Raw genomic sequence first — 18,455 nt, forward strand, 5'->3', positions numbered from 1 at the left:
CCAATGATGCCAACAAGGTTTTGGCCTCTACAGTTAAGAAGTTGGAGAATGGCTCAGTAACACAGAATGAGAGGAGGTCAGTGACCCTTCCTTACCTCCTGCTTTCTTTTCCCTCTTGCCCTGATGGAATGCCATCAAGAAACTGCTCATGGCACATACGTGCCTGAATAACAAGACCTCTGTAGTTTGCTAGCAGAAAAAAAATGGGCATCGTTTTGAGAAGAAATTACAGTAAAAGTTGCAGTATGTGGTATCTCTGGGACTGAAGAGCTGCTGGTATTGTACTTTCCAAATACAAGCAGGCCCCTGCATTCATGAGGGTTCTGTCCGTGTCCTCACCCCCACTGATATGGGAGACCATGGATAAGGGGAAATCCTGTGTAAATAGGAGCCCCTGTGTGTCCATTACGGTACCCTTTTATTTTCGTAGTAGCATTTGCAACGGAGCAGGCAAGCATGCAAAACTTGCTGCGCACTTGTCCCCTTGCCCCTGGGAAACCCCAGCCATGGCAATGGGTCTACGCAGAAATCATCTGTGGAAGTCTGATTCGGAGCCGTAACAGGTCCTTATCGTGCCTGGGGCGGGATGATGCATTGACGTTGCCCCCTGTGTCAGTGCGCCCCCTGCATCACTATGCCACCCCCTGTGCTGCCCTGCCACACCCCCCAGCATCTGGAGTGGCTCCATTTTGGAGCCAGATGGACACAGGGGAGGACGGAAGGGCCCAACGTTCCTCCGCTTTCACTGTGTTTTTCCCCCCGTGTCATTGTCTTTGCCGCCGTCGGTTCATCCGTAAGTCGTGCCCAGTGCTCAAACTCAACTGGTGCCTAGAGCGCCCGCCCCTCCCATGCCACCCAAGATACGCCTCTCGTCTGAGTGGGGCTGTGTCAGCAGATCACCTAGATTGTGATGGGAGCAACTTTTAGTGATACACAGATTCTGGGGGGGGGGGGGAATCCAACAAAAAATATCCTTATCCTTAGGTAATTATTGCCATTCATTGTATTGCATTTCTTCCAATTCCTCGTAGGTTTGTAACCAAGCTGTTGGAAGACCTCATTTTCTTTGTTGCGGACGTGCCCAATAATGGCCAGGAAGTTTTGGACGTGGTGGTCACGAAGCCCAACCGGGAAAGGCAAAAATTAATGAGGGAACAGAATATATTGGCCCAGGTGCTTATCTATACTCCATCTTTCATACAGAGCATATTCTCCAGGGCATCAAGAATTTAACAAAGATTCTGCAATCTCCTTCCGCCAGCACAATGTGTGGCCAAATGTAGAAGGATGAACTGCATTTTTGCAAAAGACTGAGAAAAGACTGGCATAGCCACGTGCTCTTCCTTGGTAAAAGTCGTAAAACTGCTTATGTGTGAACCAGAGAACATTCTCTGCATAAAATGGAAGCTGTTTAGGAAAATGGAGAAGACCGAGTTATTCGGGTCAAATTGTCATCTCATTGATTTCTATAGTTGTACTTTTTCCTTGTTGCTTATACATGCACAAATCCTTGCTTTCTGATTTTCATGCTGCTGGAGATTGGGTTGGGTGTGTCGCGGCTGAGAAGAGGGTGGTATTAGCGGTGGCTGTGCTGCTGAAATCTTGGCCTCAGTCCACCTGTCCAGGTCTACTTGGACTTGTACCAGTAAAGGCTTACCCCGGGGCAAGGGAACAAATGTCCCCTTCCCTTGAGGAGACCTTCGTGGCTTAAAATTCCCCTGTTGGGATGTATGTTGGCACAGCCGCCTCGGCGCAAGGAGTCAGGTGAGATTGGGTTGTCCAAGTGAAAATTGTACTTAATGTTTCAGGTTATATCTTTCCCCCGCCTTGGTTCAGGATACTTAATATTCTGTTCACAGGACTTCACCAAACATCCAGGGTTTGCTCTCCCCTTCATGCATCACTTTGATTTTTTTGAACAGATATTTGGGATCCTCAAGGCTCCATTTAAAGACAAAGCTGGAGAAGGAGCCATGCTAAGACTTGAAGATCTGAGTGACCAGAGATATGCACCCTACAAATACATGTTAAGGCTTTGTTATAGAATTCTCCGGCACTCTCAGCAGGACTACAGGAAAAATCAGGTTTGTCTTTTGCTGTTCTGTATGGCTGCATAATTGTTTTCAGTAGGCAAGTCATGAGCATCCTGGCCATGCTTGGAGTTTCATAGAATCTGGTGGAATAAACTGGGACAGAATCTCTGCAAGAAGAATTATGAGAAGGCAAGTGTTAATAAAATATCTTGCTGTGCATCTTCTGACAAGTTGTTTCTCCAAAGTTCCGATCACCACTGTTCCCTTGCATGTGTGCACTTTAAGTGCATGTGACATTTTGGCCAGAGAGGTCTAAACCTCCATGCCATGCACACTATCATCTAAGTTCTGATCTCCCTGGCAGGGGCTTCAGTACTGGGCGTTTGTCTGATGCGATTAGCTGCCAAGTATAGTCTGTACTCTGCGCTCCATCAGTGGAAAGTGAGTGGAGTGGAGGTGTGGTAGGAGTTGAGATTTTCTGGTGTTTTTCCCTATCCCAATGTTTCCTGAGTCTTTTCCTAAATTCTTATGTCCACTCTGATGCTGGTACAATGTTTTGCTGGTGTTTGGGGGTTTTCCAACATCTGGCGGGGTTTAGGATATGGTGTAATCTTCTTTGTCCCACTTACATCCCTCCCATGTCTCTCCCCCATTTGGGGGTTTGCGCCAGCTGTAGTTGCATCTGTATCGGTGTGGCATGGTGCCAGCATCTGTGGCACATCTGTTGGTGGAACTGGAAGTATGATGGCAGGACTTTATTGTTCTGGCATCTGAGGACGTGTGCCATATCCCATGCCACTCAGACTGGTGTTTCAGAAGAACAGGATTTTATTTCTTATTAGGTTTGTCCAAAGTAAAAGTCTACTGTGGTCTTCAAAATTAGACCAGTGCAGGTATGTCCTCGTATCCGCAAGGGTTCTGTTCCAGAACCCCCCACAGATACCTGAATCCATGGATACGAGAGGACGCCTGCCCCTGTCTCTGGAGGTGAGAGGAGCTCTGCTCCCCTCGCCTCTGGAGAGTCCTCTGAGCACATCAGAGGCTATGGACATCCGTCAGTGGTCTCTGTCTGGCTCATACTGGACCTTGGAGATGAAAAAATGTCACTCCTGGTTTTACGAAAAAACTGGAAGTGACATTTTTAATACCTTATAAGGGATTAGGAGGCCCAGGGAAACCCCAGGCACGCACTGGGAGGGGGGGTCATGGGGGACGGACCCAATCCGCAGATAAGTGAATCTGTGGATATGGGATCCACAGATACGGAGCCCCCTGTGTTTTGTCAAAGTGAAAATGAGAAAGCACGAAAAAACTCTAAGAATATTTCAACTGAGGTCTTCCCATAAAATTGGGGCTGAGCCATTTGCTGTCCAGTTGGGGTTACAGCTGTATCTGAGGGAGAGGGCTGGCAAATCTCGGGTAAATCTGCAAATGAGTTTTGTTTTTATGTGTCTCAAAAAAACAAATTTTGCTAATCGGACAAGTTTTTTTTTTTAATGGAGGAGAAACAATTTCAATCCTCGTCCTGCTTAACTCTGGACCCTCACTTGCTCCAAACCGCCTTAGGATCACAATTCAGGCTGCTGGTCTTGACCTTTCAAATGCTTGGTAGCCTGGGCCCTGGATCTTCCAGGTCTAAGTCCAACTCCCAAACCACGACACTATTCTGGCTTGATCTAGCCGAATGATGCCAATCCTAGAACAAGGGATTGGGGAACCTTCCACTTTTCACACTGTTTGACAGACGGTGCTGGGATTTTCTTCCAGGAATACATTGCTAAGAACTTCTGCATCATGCAGTCCCAGATTGGTTATGATATCTTGGCAGAAGACACCATCACAGCTTTGTTACACAACAACAGAAAGCTGCTAGAGAAACACATCACGGCTAAAGAAATAGAGACATTTGTGAATTTGCTCAGGAGGAATCGAGAGCCGAGGTTTGAAGCTGTCCGCGTAATTTTGCTCTTCTCTTTCAGTGTTCTTTGTCTACTGACCATCTTTATATTTGTGAACTTGTGTATGTGAACTTACCTTTTGTAGTTTCAGGAATAACTATTGGACCTTGTAAAGCCAGCAATTTATAAAATATATATTTGCAGTCAGTATTTCAGTGGCAGGTGTAATTTGGATCATTCTGTCAGTGAAGTAGCTAGAGGGGGTGCAAAGCACTAACTTTTGCAGGGAGTCTCATTTCAGCGTGCAAGCAGCCCCTTCCCCTCCCCTTCGGAGCCGTTGCGGGTGGTGGGAACAATGGAATGGAGGCAAAAGCCAGAGAAGACCCAGAGAAGTGGTAGATGCCTCTATTTTGCTCCCCCTGCCTGGAATGGCTCCAGAGGGGAGGGGGGAAGCGCCGTATGAACACAGTGGTGAGTCACCCTGCACCCTTAGTGCTTTGCACCCCCTCCAGCTATGCCCCCTGCTTTGTGTCTGTTCTTTTAGTAAATTTCAACGGTGTGATGGGCAACCATTGTTGATTCTTCCCTCCTCTCAAGGTTCTTGGACTATTTATCAGACTTGTGTGTTTCTAACACGACAGCGATTCCAGTAACTCAGGAACTTATTTGCAAATATATGCTGAGCCCAGGAAATGCGGACATTCTCATTCAGACCAAGTAAGCAAACGGAGATCTTTGGCTTTTAGTGGTTTCTCTTGCACTGTGTGTAGATCATTAGTGGGTAACAGTGCACATTGTTTTTGTTTGAAGGTTGGTTTCAATGCAAATGGACAACCCCTTGGAATGTTCTGCTCTGGTGGATGACATGGACGAGGAAGAGGTCTGGCTCTACTGGATTGACAGCAACAAGGAACCTCATGGCAAAACCATCAGGCATCTTGCCCAAGAAGCTAAAGAGGGCACCAAAGCTGATTTAGAAGTCCTCACTTACTACAGGTGAACCAATTTGTTTAAAGAGGAGAATGACATGGACCCATGGAACATCACTTTGCTTATGGGAGGCCGGATGTGCTGTTCCACCCCACCCCACATGGCTACCCCTCCTCCATACCTCTGCCTATACATAATTTTTTCCTGACTTTTTTCATAAGAACATAAGAACAGCCCCACTGGATCAGGCCATAGGCCCATCTAGTCCAGCTTCCTGTATCCCACAGCGGCCCACCAAATGCCCCAGGGAGCACACCTGATAACAAGATACCTGCAAGGCCTCCTGGGAATTGTAGTTAAGAACATAAGAACAGCCCCACTGGATCAGGCCAGAGGCCCATCTAGTCCAGCTTCCTGTATCTCACAGCGGCCCACCAAATGCCCCAGGGAGCACACCAGATAACAAGAGACCTGCAAGGCTTCCTGGGAATTGTAGTTAAGAACATAAGAACAGCCCCACTGGATCAGGCCATAGGCCCATCTAGTCCAGCTTCCTGTATCCCACAGCGGCCCACCAAATGCCCCAGGGAGCACACCTGATAACAAGATACCTGCAAGGCCTCCTGGGAATTGTAGTTAAGAACATAAGAACAGCCCCACTGGATCAGGCCAGAGGCCCATCTAGTCCAGCTTCCTGTATCTCACAGCGGCCCACCAAATGCCCCAGGGAGCATTCAGATGTACTTGTCCCATTGTATTAAATGAAGTCAGTGAAGGTTTATAAGGAAGCCAGAGATTGTCTTGTGCTGTAATGATTAAGATGACGTAATATTGGTCAGATGTATCCGATTGGCACATCAGCAACCAGATTCTTGGGAACTGATATTGTTGTGTTATCATTTTAAGGTATCAGTTGAATCTCTTTGCAAGGATGTGCTTGGACCGTCAATATCTGGCAATAAATCAAATTTCTACACAACTCTCAGTGGATCTGATCCTACGCTGTATGTCAGATGAGAGTCTCCCTTTTGATCTACGAGCGTCTTTCTGCCGCCTCATGTTGCATATGCATGTTGACAGAGATCCCCAGGAGACAGTTGTGCCTGTGAAATATGCCAGACTGTGGACTGAAATTCCTACCAAGATCACCATCCACGAGTAAGTTTCTTTATGAGACAAAGCAAAGAAGCCTCATTTATTGAGGTTGGTACTAGATTCAGGACAGAGGACAGGAAGATGTTTTTCATATGAAAACTATATAGATCACCCCCCAGTATCTACGGGGCATAGGTTCTCTCTGCTACTGCAGATACCCACAACTGCAGATAGCAGTGGACCTTACTCACATCCTCCTGTTGTGATTTTGACTCACCTCTCTTTGCAAAGGGTTTGCAAAAGGCATCTTTTTCTTCATGTCACTTTAAAAAGGAATCGGGAAGCAAACAGTGAGAATCTAGACACTTATTGCTAGAGGATTCTACAGGAGGTCAATGTGAGAATGCAAACAGGAAGTGGACAGCAGTGGACATCCTGTTTTCACAGTTGCCTTACCCCAAGGAGACCCAATATTCCTTTACCCCAAGGAGATCTTCCACCTGCTCAAACCCAACACTGGCCACAACATGGGCCGTGCAACCCTGCTGTGCCAGTGCTGGATAGGATTGGAGTGGGAGAGTGGTTTCAATACAGTTTATTTTTCCACCAGCGCACACAACAGTGTAATGCATGGATACAGCTGATGCATACATTATAGAGCTACATAAACTGGAGAGTCAAAGTTGACCACAACCTGCTGCAAATGCATATAATGTTGGATGTGGCCCTGAGTGCTAAGTGTCCAGCCATTCAATGCTTTACTTTGAGCATGTAGACCTAAGCATCTTCTTCTTCAGGTCTTAGCTGGCGCTTGGGAAGCAGGTTGTCCTCTCAGTGAATTCATTGCTGTAGGTGCTTCTGGGATCTGTGTATCATTCACGTGAAGTCACACACTTCCACTCTTTGCAGTTGTTGGTGATGTTTCTTACCTTGTCCACGGTCAGTCACTGATTCCTTAGGTCTTCCTCAATGTGTTTGATCCAGGTTTTCTTTGATGCTGCCCATTGAAACCTCCACAAGGGAGGTCGCCTGCTGACATCTTGGGAGAGCCCCAGGTATTTAGATGTTGGCAAGATTGCTGGAGTAGGTCATGCAATCGTTTAATGGAATATAGAGTCCAGCATTTTATTTATCTAAATAAAAAAGTATTTAATTTGCTGTTGTATGTAAACTGTTTTAAAATTGAAGCTATCTTAAAATAAAAAGTTAAAAGCAATATAGCAAAACTGCAATCAGTCAAGTCCACCAATAGTCATTTACAGTGAGTTCTAGACTGGCAGTCATGATGATCCTTGCTACCCCTTTGGGGACGTCTCACAAGTCCATGGTGGATATTGGCAGTCTTCCCTGTATCAAACTCCTACGCTTGTTAAAACACTAAAAATGGTTTACTGATACATTTTCACACCTTCTGCTCTATCCCATTTGCTCAGTTTTTGCTCACTGTCTTGTTTTGTAGGTACGACTCCTTCACAGATTCGTCGAGGAATGACATGAAGAGGAAATTTGCGCTAACGATGGAATTCGTAGAAGAGTACTTGAAAGAAGTTGTGAATCAGCCATTTCCTTTTGGAGACAAAGAGAAGAACAAACTAACTTTTGAGGTACGTTTCTGTTTTTCTGGCTAGCACTGACCATGCTTTTCAAATTAATCAGTAGTAAAAGAGCAGAAGCAGAACACAAGCTGTTTTATGGACCAATCCTATACTTACCTCCTGAAGTTACATCATCTCTCCTGCTGATTACACTGGTTGGCAACCTTCAGTCTCGAAAGACTATAGTATAAGCCTGCAGCACCTGATATTCCCAGGCGGTCTCCCATCCAAGTACTAACCAGGCCTGACCCTGCTTAGCTTCCAAGATCAGACAAGATCAGGCATGTGCAGGGCAACAGTTGCTGCATCAGTCTCCTGCTGATGCTGACTGCCATAATGCGGTCGGCGTCAGTCATATAAGTGCACTACTCAGTGCGCTACTGGCAGTGCGCTACTCAGTGTACTGTTGGGATCACTGGTGGGAAGTCTGGCACCATGGACTCCTGCCCATGTCTTTGACTTTCTTGTTGCCCGCTGGAGCACATAAGTCAGCTGGTGAGGTGGATGGGAGTGGGGGAGGGTGGAACAGGGTTGGGAGGGGATGAAACTGGGCAAGGAGCGGGATTGGGTCTGGGGTGGGGGTTCAGCAGCAGTAGATGCAAATATACGTACTTAAGTTCACGTGACTTACACAGATTGCAGATTTCAACCTTCACTGTCTGTATGATGCAGTCTGGACTGAAAACCTCAAGATAATTTCATGTGAAGGAGTTCTAAGGAGCCCTCCTTGTCTCCCCTCTTTGCCCCAGGTGTGCAAGGAGGGTTCCTGGAAAAGCCACCACAGAGCCTGAGGTCCATAGCTTAGGCGCCCTGGTGTGCAGCAATTACTTCATTGCCTTATGGCAAGGCACAGGTTCTGGATCCATTCTAGGTCCAATCAATCATTTAGAACAATTCTGAAGATATCCATGAAATTAATTCTGGTGTGTACTTAGGTGGGTCCACTTGGTTTAGTGTCAAGATCTCTTTTTTGCCGCTAATGTATCCGTCTTTCTTTTTTCTTCTTCCTCTTCAGGTGGTGCATCTTGCTCGCAATCTCATATACTTTGGTTTTTATAGTTTCAGTGAGTTACTCAGGCTGACCAGAACTCTGTTGGCTATCCTTGACATTGTACAAGGGCCTGTGTCGTCCTACCTGGAAAGATTAAGCAAATTTCAGGATGGAGGTAAGGGGGTTAAAAATCACAAAATGTTTAACATTACATAATACGTTGTTTGTGTCTTTGTGACTTTCGATCTTGGATCTGGAGACAAATCGCTGGTCATTTCACAACTTTTCATCCCACACAACTGACCTCAATGTCAGAGCTGAGATGAAACTGGTCTCGTCTGGTGGCTTTTCATGAGTGTCAAAAAGTGCCACCTGCTTTCAGTTATTTCCATCACCATTTTCCTCCTTTTTGTCTTTTCAGGCTTTGACCTCAATTGCCACACTGCCATTTAATCCTATCAGTGGTGGTGACCATATTGTCAATAGTGATGGCTCAGTGTCTTATGTGATAGTATTACAAAAACTCATAAGTGAAATCACAGAAAACCAACTTCAGTATGTGGGTTAAAGGAGGTTAAGGGCCTGTGAGGGCAATGTAGAACAAGCACAAGAAATGGGAACCAAAGGACATTAGAATAGCGTGAATATTAGTGATGGGTTTTTTTTTCTGGTAATCTGATTAGATCAGTGATTCCCAACTTTTAGGAGCCTGCAAACCACTGAGGCAAAAATTGGAATAATCATGGACCACATGCAACCCCTCCATTCCTACGCCCTATACACAAAAAAAGACAATTGAATTTGTAATGATTAGAGAAGATTTATTAGCAATTTGTTAGACACTTATTAGATTTATTATTTATAGAGAAGATTTGTGGGTTGCTACTTTTGTTGCCAGCTGTGGCCGATCTGTTCTCTGCCCTCTCTAGTGGACCATGGGGAAGTGTCTCCTGAGCAAGCACTCTTGACCACCCACAGCTGCAACCAACATTTCAGTGCTGGCTGTGGCTGCACATGGTCTATTCTCCAGCTTCTCAGCTGGAAGTGATAGAAGACAAACTTTTTTTTCTGAGACCTCACAGACCGCTTCTGAAGGTCTTGCGGACCACGGGTTGGGAACCAGTGGATTAGAATGTGCTTTTGTCAGGGCCAAGCTTGTCCATGAGACCAAGTCAGATGTTGTAGCCCACCAGTCTCTTCTCTGCCATGATTTCTCTTTGGCTTAGTTTACTTCTTCATTTTCAAAAACAGAGAGGAGGAACAGCATAGGCAATAGCTTGCACATCACTAAGGAAGTTTGGGAGTTGCATTTGGTGCACTTTCTGAAGTGCTGGGTGGACTTGGGTAAAGATTGTCAAAGGAAATGTATAAAATATTTATAAAATATTTTTTATTTTATATAATATAATTTTGAGATAAAATATTGAGTACATTCCCAAAAGCATCATTTGAAAAGATGACCTTGTACTTCTCTTTTCACGTTGACTCTTTGGTTCTGATCTGTTGGTGATATGTGCTCTTATGGGTAGGAAATGAAACATAAGAACATAAGAACAGCCCCACTGAATCAGGCCATAGGCCCATCTAGTCCAGCTTCCTGCATCTCACAGCGGCTCACCAAATGCCCCAGGGAGCACACCAGATAACAAGAGACCTCATCCTGGTGCCCTCCCTTGCATCTGGCATTCTGACATAGCCCACTTCAAAAATCAGAAGGTTGCGCATACACATCATGGCTTGTACCCCGTAATGGATTTTTCCTCCAGAAACTTGTCCAATCCCCTTTTAAAGGCATCTAGGCCAGATGCCGTCACCACATCCTGTGGCAAGGAGTTCCACAGACCAACCACGCGCTGAATAAAGAAATATTTTCTTTTGTCTGTTCTAACTCTCCCAACACTCAATTTTAGTGGATGTCCCCTGGTTCTGGTGTTATGTGAGAGTGTAAAGAGCATCTCCCTATCCACTCTGTCCATCCCCTGCATAATTTTGTATGTCTCAATCATGTCCCCCCTCAAGCGTCTCTTTTCTAGGCTGAAGAGGCCCAAACGCCGTAGCCTTTCCTCTTAAGGAAGGTGCCCCAGCCCCGTAATCATCTTAGTCGCTCTCTTTTGCGCCTTTTCCATTTCCATTTCCACTATGTCTTTTTTGAGATGCGGCGACCAGAACTGGACGCAATACTCCAGGTGTGGCCTTACCATCGATTTGTACAACAGCATTATAATATTAGCCGTTTTGTTCTCAATACCCTTCCTAATGATCCCAAGCATAGAATTGGCCTTCTTCACTGCCGCCGCACATTGGGTCGACACTTTCATCGACCTGTCCACCACCACCCCAAGATCTCTCTCCTGATCTGTCACAGACAGCTCAGAACCCATCAGCCTATATCTAAAGTTTTGATTTTTTGCCCCAATGTGCATGACTTTACACTTACTGACATCTGCCATTTTGTTGCCCAGTCTGGAGAGATCCTTCTGGAGCTCCTCACAATCACTTCTGGTCTTCACCACTTGGAAAAGTTTTGTGTCATCCGCAAACTTTGCAACCTCATGTTCTTTAAAGTATCAAAATCTTGTCTTTCAAGTGCTCCATGCCTAGTGATAAACCTTTACTAAAAATTAAGTGGTGCTGAAAAATAAAAGAAAAGCTGCAGACATTTATATACAAAATTCCCCGTGGAAAATTCAATGTAGCCTATGTCAGAAAATCAAATGGCATGTGCCCTTGCTGTGTCCTCTGTGAGTCTTCAGTATTAATAAAACATATTGTAAACAAGGGTACTTCTCAAATCCACTTCTCTAACAAAAGGTCAGGACCTAGCCATAAATCATCTGTGAGCAAATGGTAAAGGTATCTGTTGGGTCGTGGCCTTCTGTGAGACACAGGTCATTGTATAGGACTCCTTGCTTCTTTGGAAGATGAGGGCAATTTCTGAAGCCTAAGCACAGCTAGGAATAATTGCAAGTTCAGGATTTCTGTAACACTCAGATGATTCAAGTACCAGGATCACACAACCATCTTCCTCAGGCACAGCCCATATTTCTACCACCACAGATCCATCTCCCACTGTCATTTCCCTGAGTAACTTTGTCCTTATTTCAGGATGTGTTCACTGGGAACTGCTTTGTGAATGTTTTGCTGTTGCAAAAAGTATTGGATAAATATTCATTGCCTCAACATCATCGTCATAATCAAACTGGAAAGAAGAAAAACACTCGGTGTGCCTTTTTCTGTTGGTTTTTTTTTTTTTTTTTTTGCCTTAAAATTATGTATGGGAACATACATGTGTGAAAAGAGAGAGAAAACTACTGGGATTAAAATTCCACAGCGGTTCTTTTGGGATATGTTACTAAACATACTAAATATGTTGCTTTTAAACCACGGATGAAGAGGTCCAACTATATATGAAGTTGCCTAACTCAGATAATTGGTCCATCTAGTCCAGTACTGTTATTCTGTCTGGCGATGACTCTCCAAGGTCAGGCAGAGGTCTTTATTTAACAGTCTGCTCTGAATCCATAAAAGACCAATACTGAAGTTCCCCCTGTGGTTTTCGTTTATCAAACTAGATGTGGTTCTACTACGTTGACTTGGTTCAACTGTGTTGGTTCAACTGTGTTGCTGTTGCTTCCCAGAATGATTCTGATGGTGCGTGGAAGCAACCGCCTACTTGGCATGTTTTGATGCCTGAAATATGTACTGCATTGCTCCCCTATACCGACCCTACTGTCTTTCATAGCTGTTGCAGACACAGGAACTCTGGCAGAAAATGGTGCCAACCTCAGAGATTCTTCTTATATGAATATTCAAAAGAGATTTTAAAATGTGAGATTGAAGTTAATGGTTAAAGGAAACTAAATTAAACAGTGAGACTCCTTCTGTTTTATATTGCAATTTTATGCTGCATTTAATTAATGTCACTGAAAAGACTGATTAGTAAGGGGACAAAAACCTGCTTAATTAATTTGTGTTTGTAGTTGAAATGGGTTATGATTTCCCTTACCAAGGTATAGTTCAGATCAGTCAAAAAACCCAGGGAGAACCTAAGTAGTAAGCAAATCAATCTTAAGACAAGACTTTAACAAATTGCAGAAGTGAGGCAATTATATTTCAGATTAACATGAAGCAGGTGTAGAAGAAAGCAACTGGAGTGCAGCAGAAATTGCAGAGATGACAATTACATTTTTCCTTCCCCAAAGGAACCCAAAATATTTCAGAAAGCAGCAAGAACCACTGAAATGCAACCAAGCTGCTGAGAGGAATGAGAGCTATTTAGCATAGAAAGATAAATGATCTAGAAATTGTGGCCTGCTCAAAGAAAACAACTGTTGGTTCAGGGAGGGGATATGCACCCTCCCACATATCGGAAGACACATCTGCACAGATGACCAGATTGTGGTTGTATCAGGGAAGGCATCTAGAGAAGGCTGTGGGGAGTGGGGTTATTTTGCTATTACAGTATTTATATACCCTTCCCCATCAGATTTTCATCAGACTTCTTCAAGGTGGCTTACACTGGCAGGCTATCATAAACCCCATAGAGGTTTTTACAGTCAGTTGGCATCCTTCAGTCTCAGAAGACCATGGTATCGCACTCTGAATAGTGGTTCTGGAACAGTGTCCTCTCCAGTGCGTGAAGCCTGGGTAAGGTAGATATGGAGGATAGGCTGTTTCCCATGCAGCAAATCCCCCCTCTCCATGTCGCTGAAATGGTCCAATGGAAAGGCAGAGGCCAATACGGTTGGTTCCAGCAGCGTCGCAGGAGTTGCCAGAACGTGACTTTGTTCAGCCATGAACTGCCTCAGGGACTCCGGCTCCGGATTTTGCCTCGAGGTTGACTCCTGAAGCCTTTTCCATAACTGGATGTAGCCACAAGGCAATGGAGGTTTGGGATCAGAGTTTTCCTTCTCTCAGATGAGCTGCCTTCCCAGGCTAATGAGTCCCGTCTACCTGGTTTTTACATTATTCACCTATTCATATAGAACCCTTCATTCTCCAGTTGTTATCCTTCTTGGTGCAGGCATGGCTTCTGCTGCATCCCTCGGGAGAATTTGGCTGCTGGAGGTCTCCTCGAAGTAAGGGAATAGGTCAGTGTAGACCTGTGCTATCTAGCTGGCACATGTCCGCATTGATCCGTGTTCTCAGATCAGCCCAGGAAGGGGATAGGATACAGCATGCACTGTCTCCACCTATACCATCCACTTCCCGGGCCCTTCCTGCTTGTAGGTGTGCTGTCGCAAAATGCTTTACAGCACTTTTGCATCAGCTTGTGCCAGTAGAGCCCAAGGTCACCCTATAAGTTTCATGTCTGAATTAGGATTTGATCCTATTCTAACAGTCTGACTACTGCATTGCACTTTCTGGAGGACTTATATTAACACACTGATTAATAAAAAATATTTTTTTAATTTTTTTTAACATATAAAAATATGTTCATATATATATATTTTTAACAACATAAAAGAATAGACACAAACCAAACACACCCCAATACTTCTGTATGGTTCAGAAAGAAATAGAACTAACAAAGATAATGCAGGTGGAGCGCGATATGTTTGAATGTTCCTGCATGTTATTAAAAAAACAAACAAAAAACCCCCCTAAACTTAGAAAACTAGCATACCAGAAAGAAGATAAGCTACAAATTCAAGCTCAGAGCTTCTCCTTGAGATGTTAGCTTTCCACAGAACGTGTACAATGTGCTTTTTTCTGGATATGGAAATTTGCACTTAGTGGGCAAAATGTCCTCTGCAATTACAGTTCTGATCCTTGTATTACACTGAAACATGAACTATTCATTCGCATTTAACTTTACAGTGTGATTCATTCTCATCATTACAGTGTGATGGTAACCAAAAATGCACAATGAATTTGAGAACTGTTCAAATGTTCTGTCAACTACCTTTCTTTCTACCCATATATATTTACTTTTGTATAGAGTAGTCGTATCTATTTGCTGTTTACTTTCTCTCATTAGCCTTGAGTGTGACTTCAAGAAGCATATTGATTTTGTGGTGTTGCCAGTTACCATGGCAACATGCCATCAGTATCTGTGGACTGACTGGGAGGCCAGAAATATTCAAAGCTAATTACAGAAATATTCTAAGTAGCATGCACGATGCTATTTCTAGGTCTTTTGAGATACTGCCTGTGGGAGTCATGGCTAATTTCCACTTTGAACTGTATATTTGCTAATGTTATCATCCAAAGTTACTGTGTGTGTTAGTCAAAAAGGCTTTGACGTCCAAAGCTTCTAACTGTGGTGGATAAAGACATTTCCTAATGATACCTTGATTATCTCAGGTGGAAGGCTGGCCAAGAAAATGAGTTCATGTCTCCCTTTGTAAGTGAGCTTTAGGCCAGTGTTTCCCAGACTGTGGGTCGCAACACGATGCGCAGTTGTTTTGATCCTAGTGCTCAAATCTGCCCCCCAAACCTTACTTGGAGTCCCTGGAGGTTGCTACCAGGTTGAGCCAGCCTGTGACTTACTCTACTGGCCTCTGTGGGCCTCAGAATGTATCCCAGATGCAACCGGAAGCAACTTCTAGTTTGTGGATGCTACTTCTGTTTTGCTTCTGCGATTTCCTATCGCATCCAGGAGGCATGAGGTACATTGCGTCGCTCAAAAGTTTGGGAACCCCCTGCTTTATAACCCCTGCTTTAAGCTATTTGGCTTTTATTGAAGTAACAACAGCAATATTTTTTTATGTTTATGTTCTGCATTATCAATCACATGCTCTCAAAGGAACTTGCATGTATCAAAGTAACGCGAGCCTCTCTTTTCATATTTCTGATACTTAGGAAACAATGTGATGAGGACCATTCATGGAGTGGGAGAGATGATGACTCAAATGGTCCTCAGCAGAGGGTCCATCTTTCCCCTCTCTATACCTGATGTGGCCCCAAGCATCCACCCAGGCAAGCAGGCCATCATAGTTGAGAATGAAGATGTCACCGTCATGGACACTAAGTTAAAAATAATTGAGATTCTGCAGGTAAAGAGCCTCAGTCTGAAATTAAAATTAAACAAAAGCCCTAACATCTCTTTTATTATACTTAAAAGTTAAGGGAGTTTCCCAACATTGGGGTTGTGACCCCTCAGGGCAGGTGTTTGCATTTTCACCTTAAGGAGGAGGTCTGGTCTAGAGGGTAGAGCCTCCGTCTGCCTGAAGATAACATCCACAAGGTCGCCAGTTCGAGGCCACCGGCACCGTGCGACCTTGAAGCAGCTGACAAGCTGAAGCCGAGCTATTCCATCTGCTCTGAGCGTGGGAGGATGGAGGCCAGAATGTGAAACCAGATCAGAGTGAAACACTTGGACTGTTGTGGTTCTTGAAAGACAGAACCTTCTTTCAATTGTAAAAATCCCTATTTAATAAGGGATTTAAATAAAGCCTGCCTATGTAAACCGCCTTGAATAAAGTCTTGAATAAAGACCAAGAAAGGCGGTATATAAATACCTGTTGTTGTTGTTGTTGTTATTATTATTAAGGAGGGTAGTGATTCATATGGGGATCCATAGGTGCTGATAGTATGGCACGTCTGGGTTCTTGTTCCCACTGCCACTGCCACAAAATGCATGTAAATAAAAAAGGTTTTACCTATGTTTGGGGGTGGCAAGAACCCGGAAGTGCTGTACTAATGGCACATATGGGTCCCCAGTCAGGTCACAATCCTCCTTAAGGGGGTTGCACCCAACCAAAGGTTGTGAACCACCACATTGAGTATGAAGAAAGGCTCGTGATGGGGGTGACTTCATTTTTGGAGCTGTACAGATTTGTTTTGATTGCAGCACAAGGTCTGTTCCTTTGCTTTAGTTTGCAAATGGACTAATGTGAACTTCAGCTGTCCATTTACTCTAGTGTTAGAACGCTGGTGTCCAGTTCTGTGTGCTGGAATGGTAGAAGACTAGACTCTAAGGGCCCACTTGTATTCCAGCTTTCCAGCACTGATGCAACCTCAATGCAGCCCTAAGGTAAAGAAGTAAACATTCCCTTACCTTGGGGAGGCCTCTGTGACTGCCCCTCCACCTCGAGATGCAGAAAGTGCTCCATTGGCATGGCTGCCTCAGCACTGGAGAGTTGGATAGGATTGGGCCCTAAGACAATTTCGGATACTTAATGGGCATTTCTCAAGCATTCAAAAATTATGTGTGCTCTCTTATGATTTAAAATGATCACTTATTGAAATAATATTCTTAGACATTCTTTAATGAAACAATAGGAACTGAAATTTAATGGACAAATCACTTTCAAATGGTCTTGAAAACTTTCAAGGAGACAAAACACGTGATATCCCACTTTGTCCTCTTGCAGTTTATACTTAGTGTTCGGCTGGACTACAGAATATCTTACATGCTGTCAATTTACAAGAAGGAGTTTGGAGAGAGCAGTGAAACCATTGATAATTCTGTAACGTCTCCAGCTGACTCACCACCCATCACCTCAGGTACTGTCGCGAAAGCAGAGTTGTTCAAAATAGTGACGATTCATTTTGATGCACTGACATGGGAGCGCGGCATACATTTATCTTAGCTTAAACCAGGGGTTTCTGCAGTGTGTGTTTCAATGCCTTAGGACGTTATGGCACACTCCCTGGAGTGCTCGGTGGCCCCTCCTACCTGTTCCCCTATGTGCTGCCATCTTAGATCTTGCGAGATTTGGCACTGCCCTCTTGGAACTCACAAAATCTAATGAGATTTGGACACTGCCATCTTGGATCTCACTGCATTTCATGAGATCCAATATGGTGGTGCCTGGCTGAGCCATGAAGTCTGCAGGGGCTTCATGACTCAGTTAAGTTTGGGAACCACTAGCTTAAACAAAAGCATCAGAAACTCACAGCTCAGAAAATTAAAGAGGAATCCCAACTTATTCATACAATACTCAGGTTGTGGACTGGCATAGGTGGTGCCCACCTCCACTGCTTCTATTCCTCCTCCTTCCTGGATTCAAACTGGAAGAGGGGAACAGAGTGGAAGAGGAAATGCAACGGGGGAGTGGTAGACCAGAGCATCAGATACATTCTAGCTCACCACTCTCCTCTCTTCATATCCTCATCTTCCATTTTGAATCCAGGGAACAGGAGGTGGTAGCTGGCACACCGCCAGGTGGGGGAAACAGCCGCATTTGGCACTCTGCCCTAGCCACCAAGAGATTTTGGGCAGGCTCTGCTAGAACCTGTACAATATTGAGAGTGGATCTACTCAAAACCAGGAGGGGATTTTGACCATTTTTTGTTGCTGCAGCTCTCACAATCTGCTTTGTGTCCTTTTATGGCAGTTGTTCCTGACATTGATGAAATTGCTGCTCAAGCAGAGACTATGTTTGCTGGCAGGTAATCTCTGAGAAGACCCTATTCCTTTTGCTCTACACCAGAGGTGTCCAACGTTTTTGGCAAGAGGGTCACATCATCTCTCTGACACTGTGTCGGGGACCGGGAAAAAAAGATTTAATTTACATTTAAAATTTGAATAAATTTACATAAGTTTACATAAATGAATATATTAAAGATGAACTTATATGAATGAATGAAGGTCTTGCAATAGCTCAAGGCCTATAAAGGGCCTTGCACAAAGCAAGGCTGGCCTTTCCTTTGCTTCTGCTACTGCATCACAGACGTGAAACAGCAAGCATTGGAAGAAGCCCTCATCCCATAGCTCACACGAGAGGTCAAACAGTCACCCTCACACTGAGAGCAGTTGCATCTGGCCAGTGTGGGCTACAACAAATCTCCAGAGGGCCAGAGGCTCATTGGAGACTGGGGGCTCCCTGAGGGCCACATTGAGAGGCCTTGAGGGCCGCAAGTGGCCCCAGGGCTGGGGTTTGGGCACCCCTACTCTACACTCAACCCATCTTTTCCCCTTCCTCTGCTTTCTAAAACTAATCTGTGCTTTTCTTTCAGTCTTTGT

General features: G+C 44.5%; 1 protein-coding gene and 1 pseudogene across 3 annotated transcripts in view; one reads left to right on the forward strand and one right to left on the reverse strand.

Moving 5' to 3' along the window:
* Positions 1–18,455, forward strand: part of ITPR2 (inositol 1,4,5-trisphosphate receptor type 2) — a 215,222-nt gene that overhangs the window by 60,946 nt on the left and 135,821 nt on the right. For all 3 annotated transcript variants that reach the window (XM_066633900.1, XM_066633901.1, XM_066633902.1), the window contains 12 exons: positions 1–76; positions 1,032–1,173; positions 1,923–2,084; positions 3,801–3,973; positions 4,529–4,648; positions 4,742–4,927; positions 5,768–6,019; positions 7,416–7,560; positions 8,567–8,717; positions 15,347–15,540; positions 16,861–16,993; positions 17,827–17,881. The exon at positions 1–76 is cut by the window's left edge and continues 85 nt beyond it. In XM_066633900.1, the coding sequence (XP_066489997.1) occupies positions 1–76; positions 1,032–1,173; positions 1,923–2,084; positions 3,801–3,973; positions 4,529–4,648; positions 4,742–4,927; positions 5,768–6,019; positions 7,416–7,560; positions 8,567–8,717; positions 15,347–15,540; positions 16,861–16,993; positions 17,827–17,881 (1,789 nt within the window). The remainder of the gene's footprint in view (positions 77–1,031; positions 1,174–1,922; positions 2,085–3,800; positions 3,974–4,528; positions 4,649–4,741; positions 4,928–5,767; positions 6,020–7,415; positions 7,561–8,566; positions 8,718–15,346; positions 15,541–16,860; positions 16,994–17,826; positions 17,882–18,455) is intronic.
* LOC136658201 (5S ribosomal RNA) lies at positions 7,742–7,861 on the reverse strand (annotated as a pseudogene).

Source organism: Tiliqua scincoides, chromosome 7 (assembly GCF_035046505.1).
Source record: "Tiliqua scincoides isolate rTilSci1 chromosome 7, rTilSci1.hap2, whole genome shotgun sequence".
In the NCBI taxonomy this organism is placed as follows: Eukaryota; Metazoa; Chordata; class Lepidosauria; order Squamata; family Scincidae; genus Tiliqua; species Tiliqua scincoides.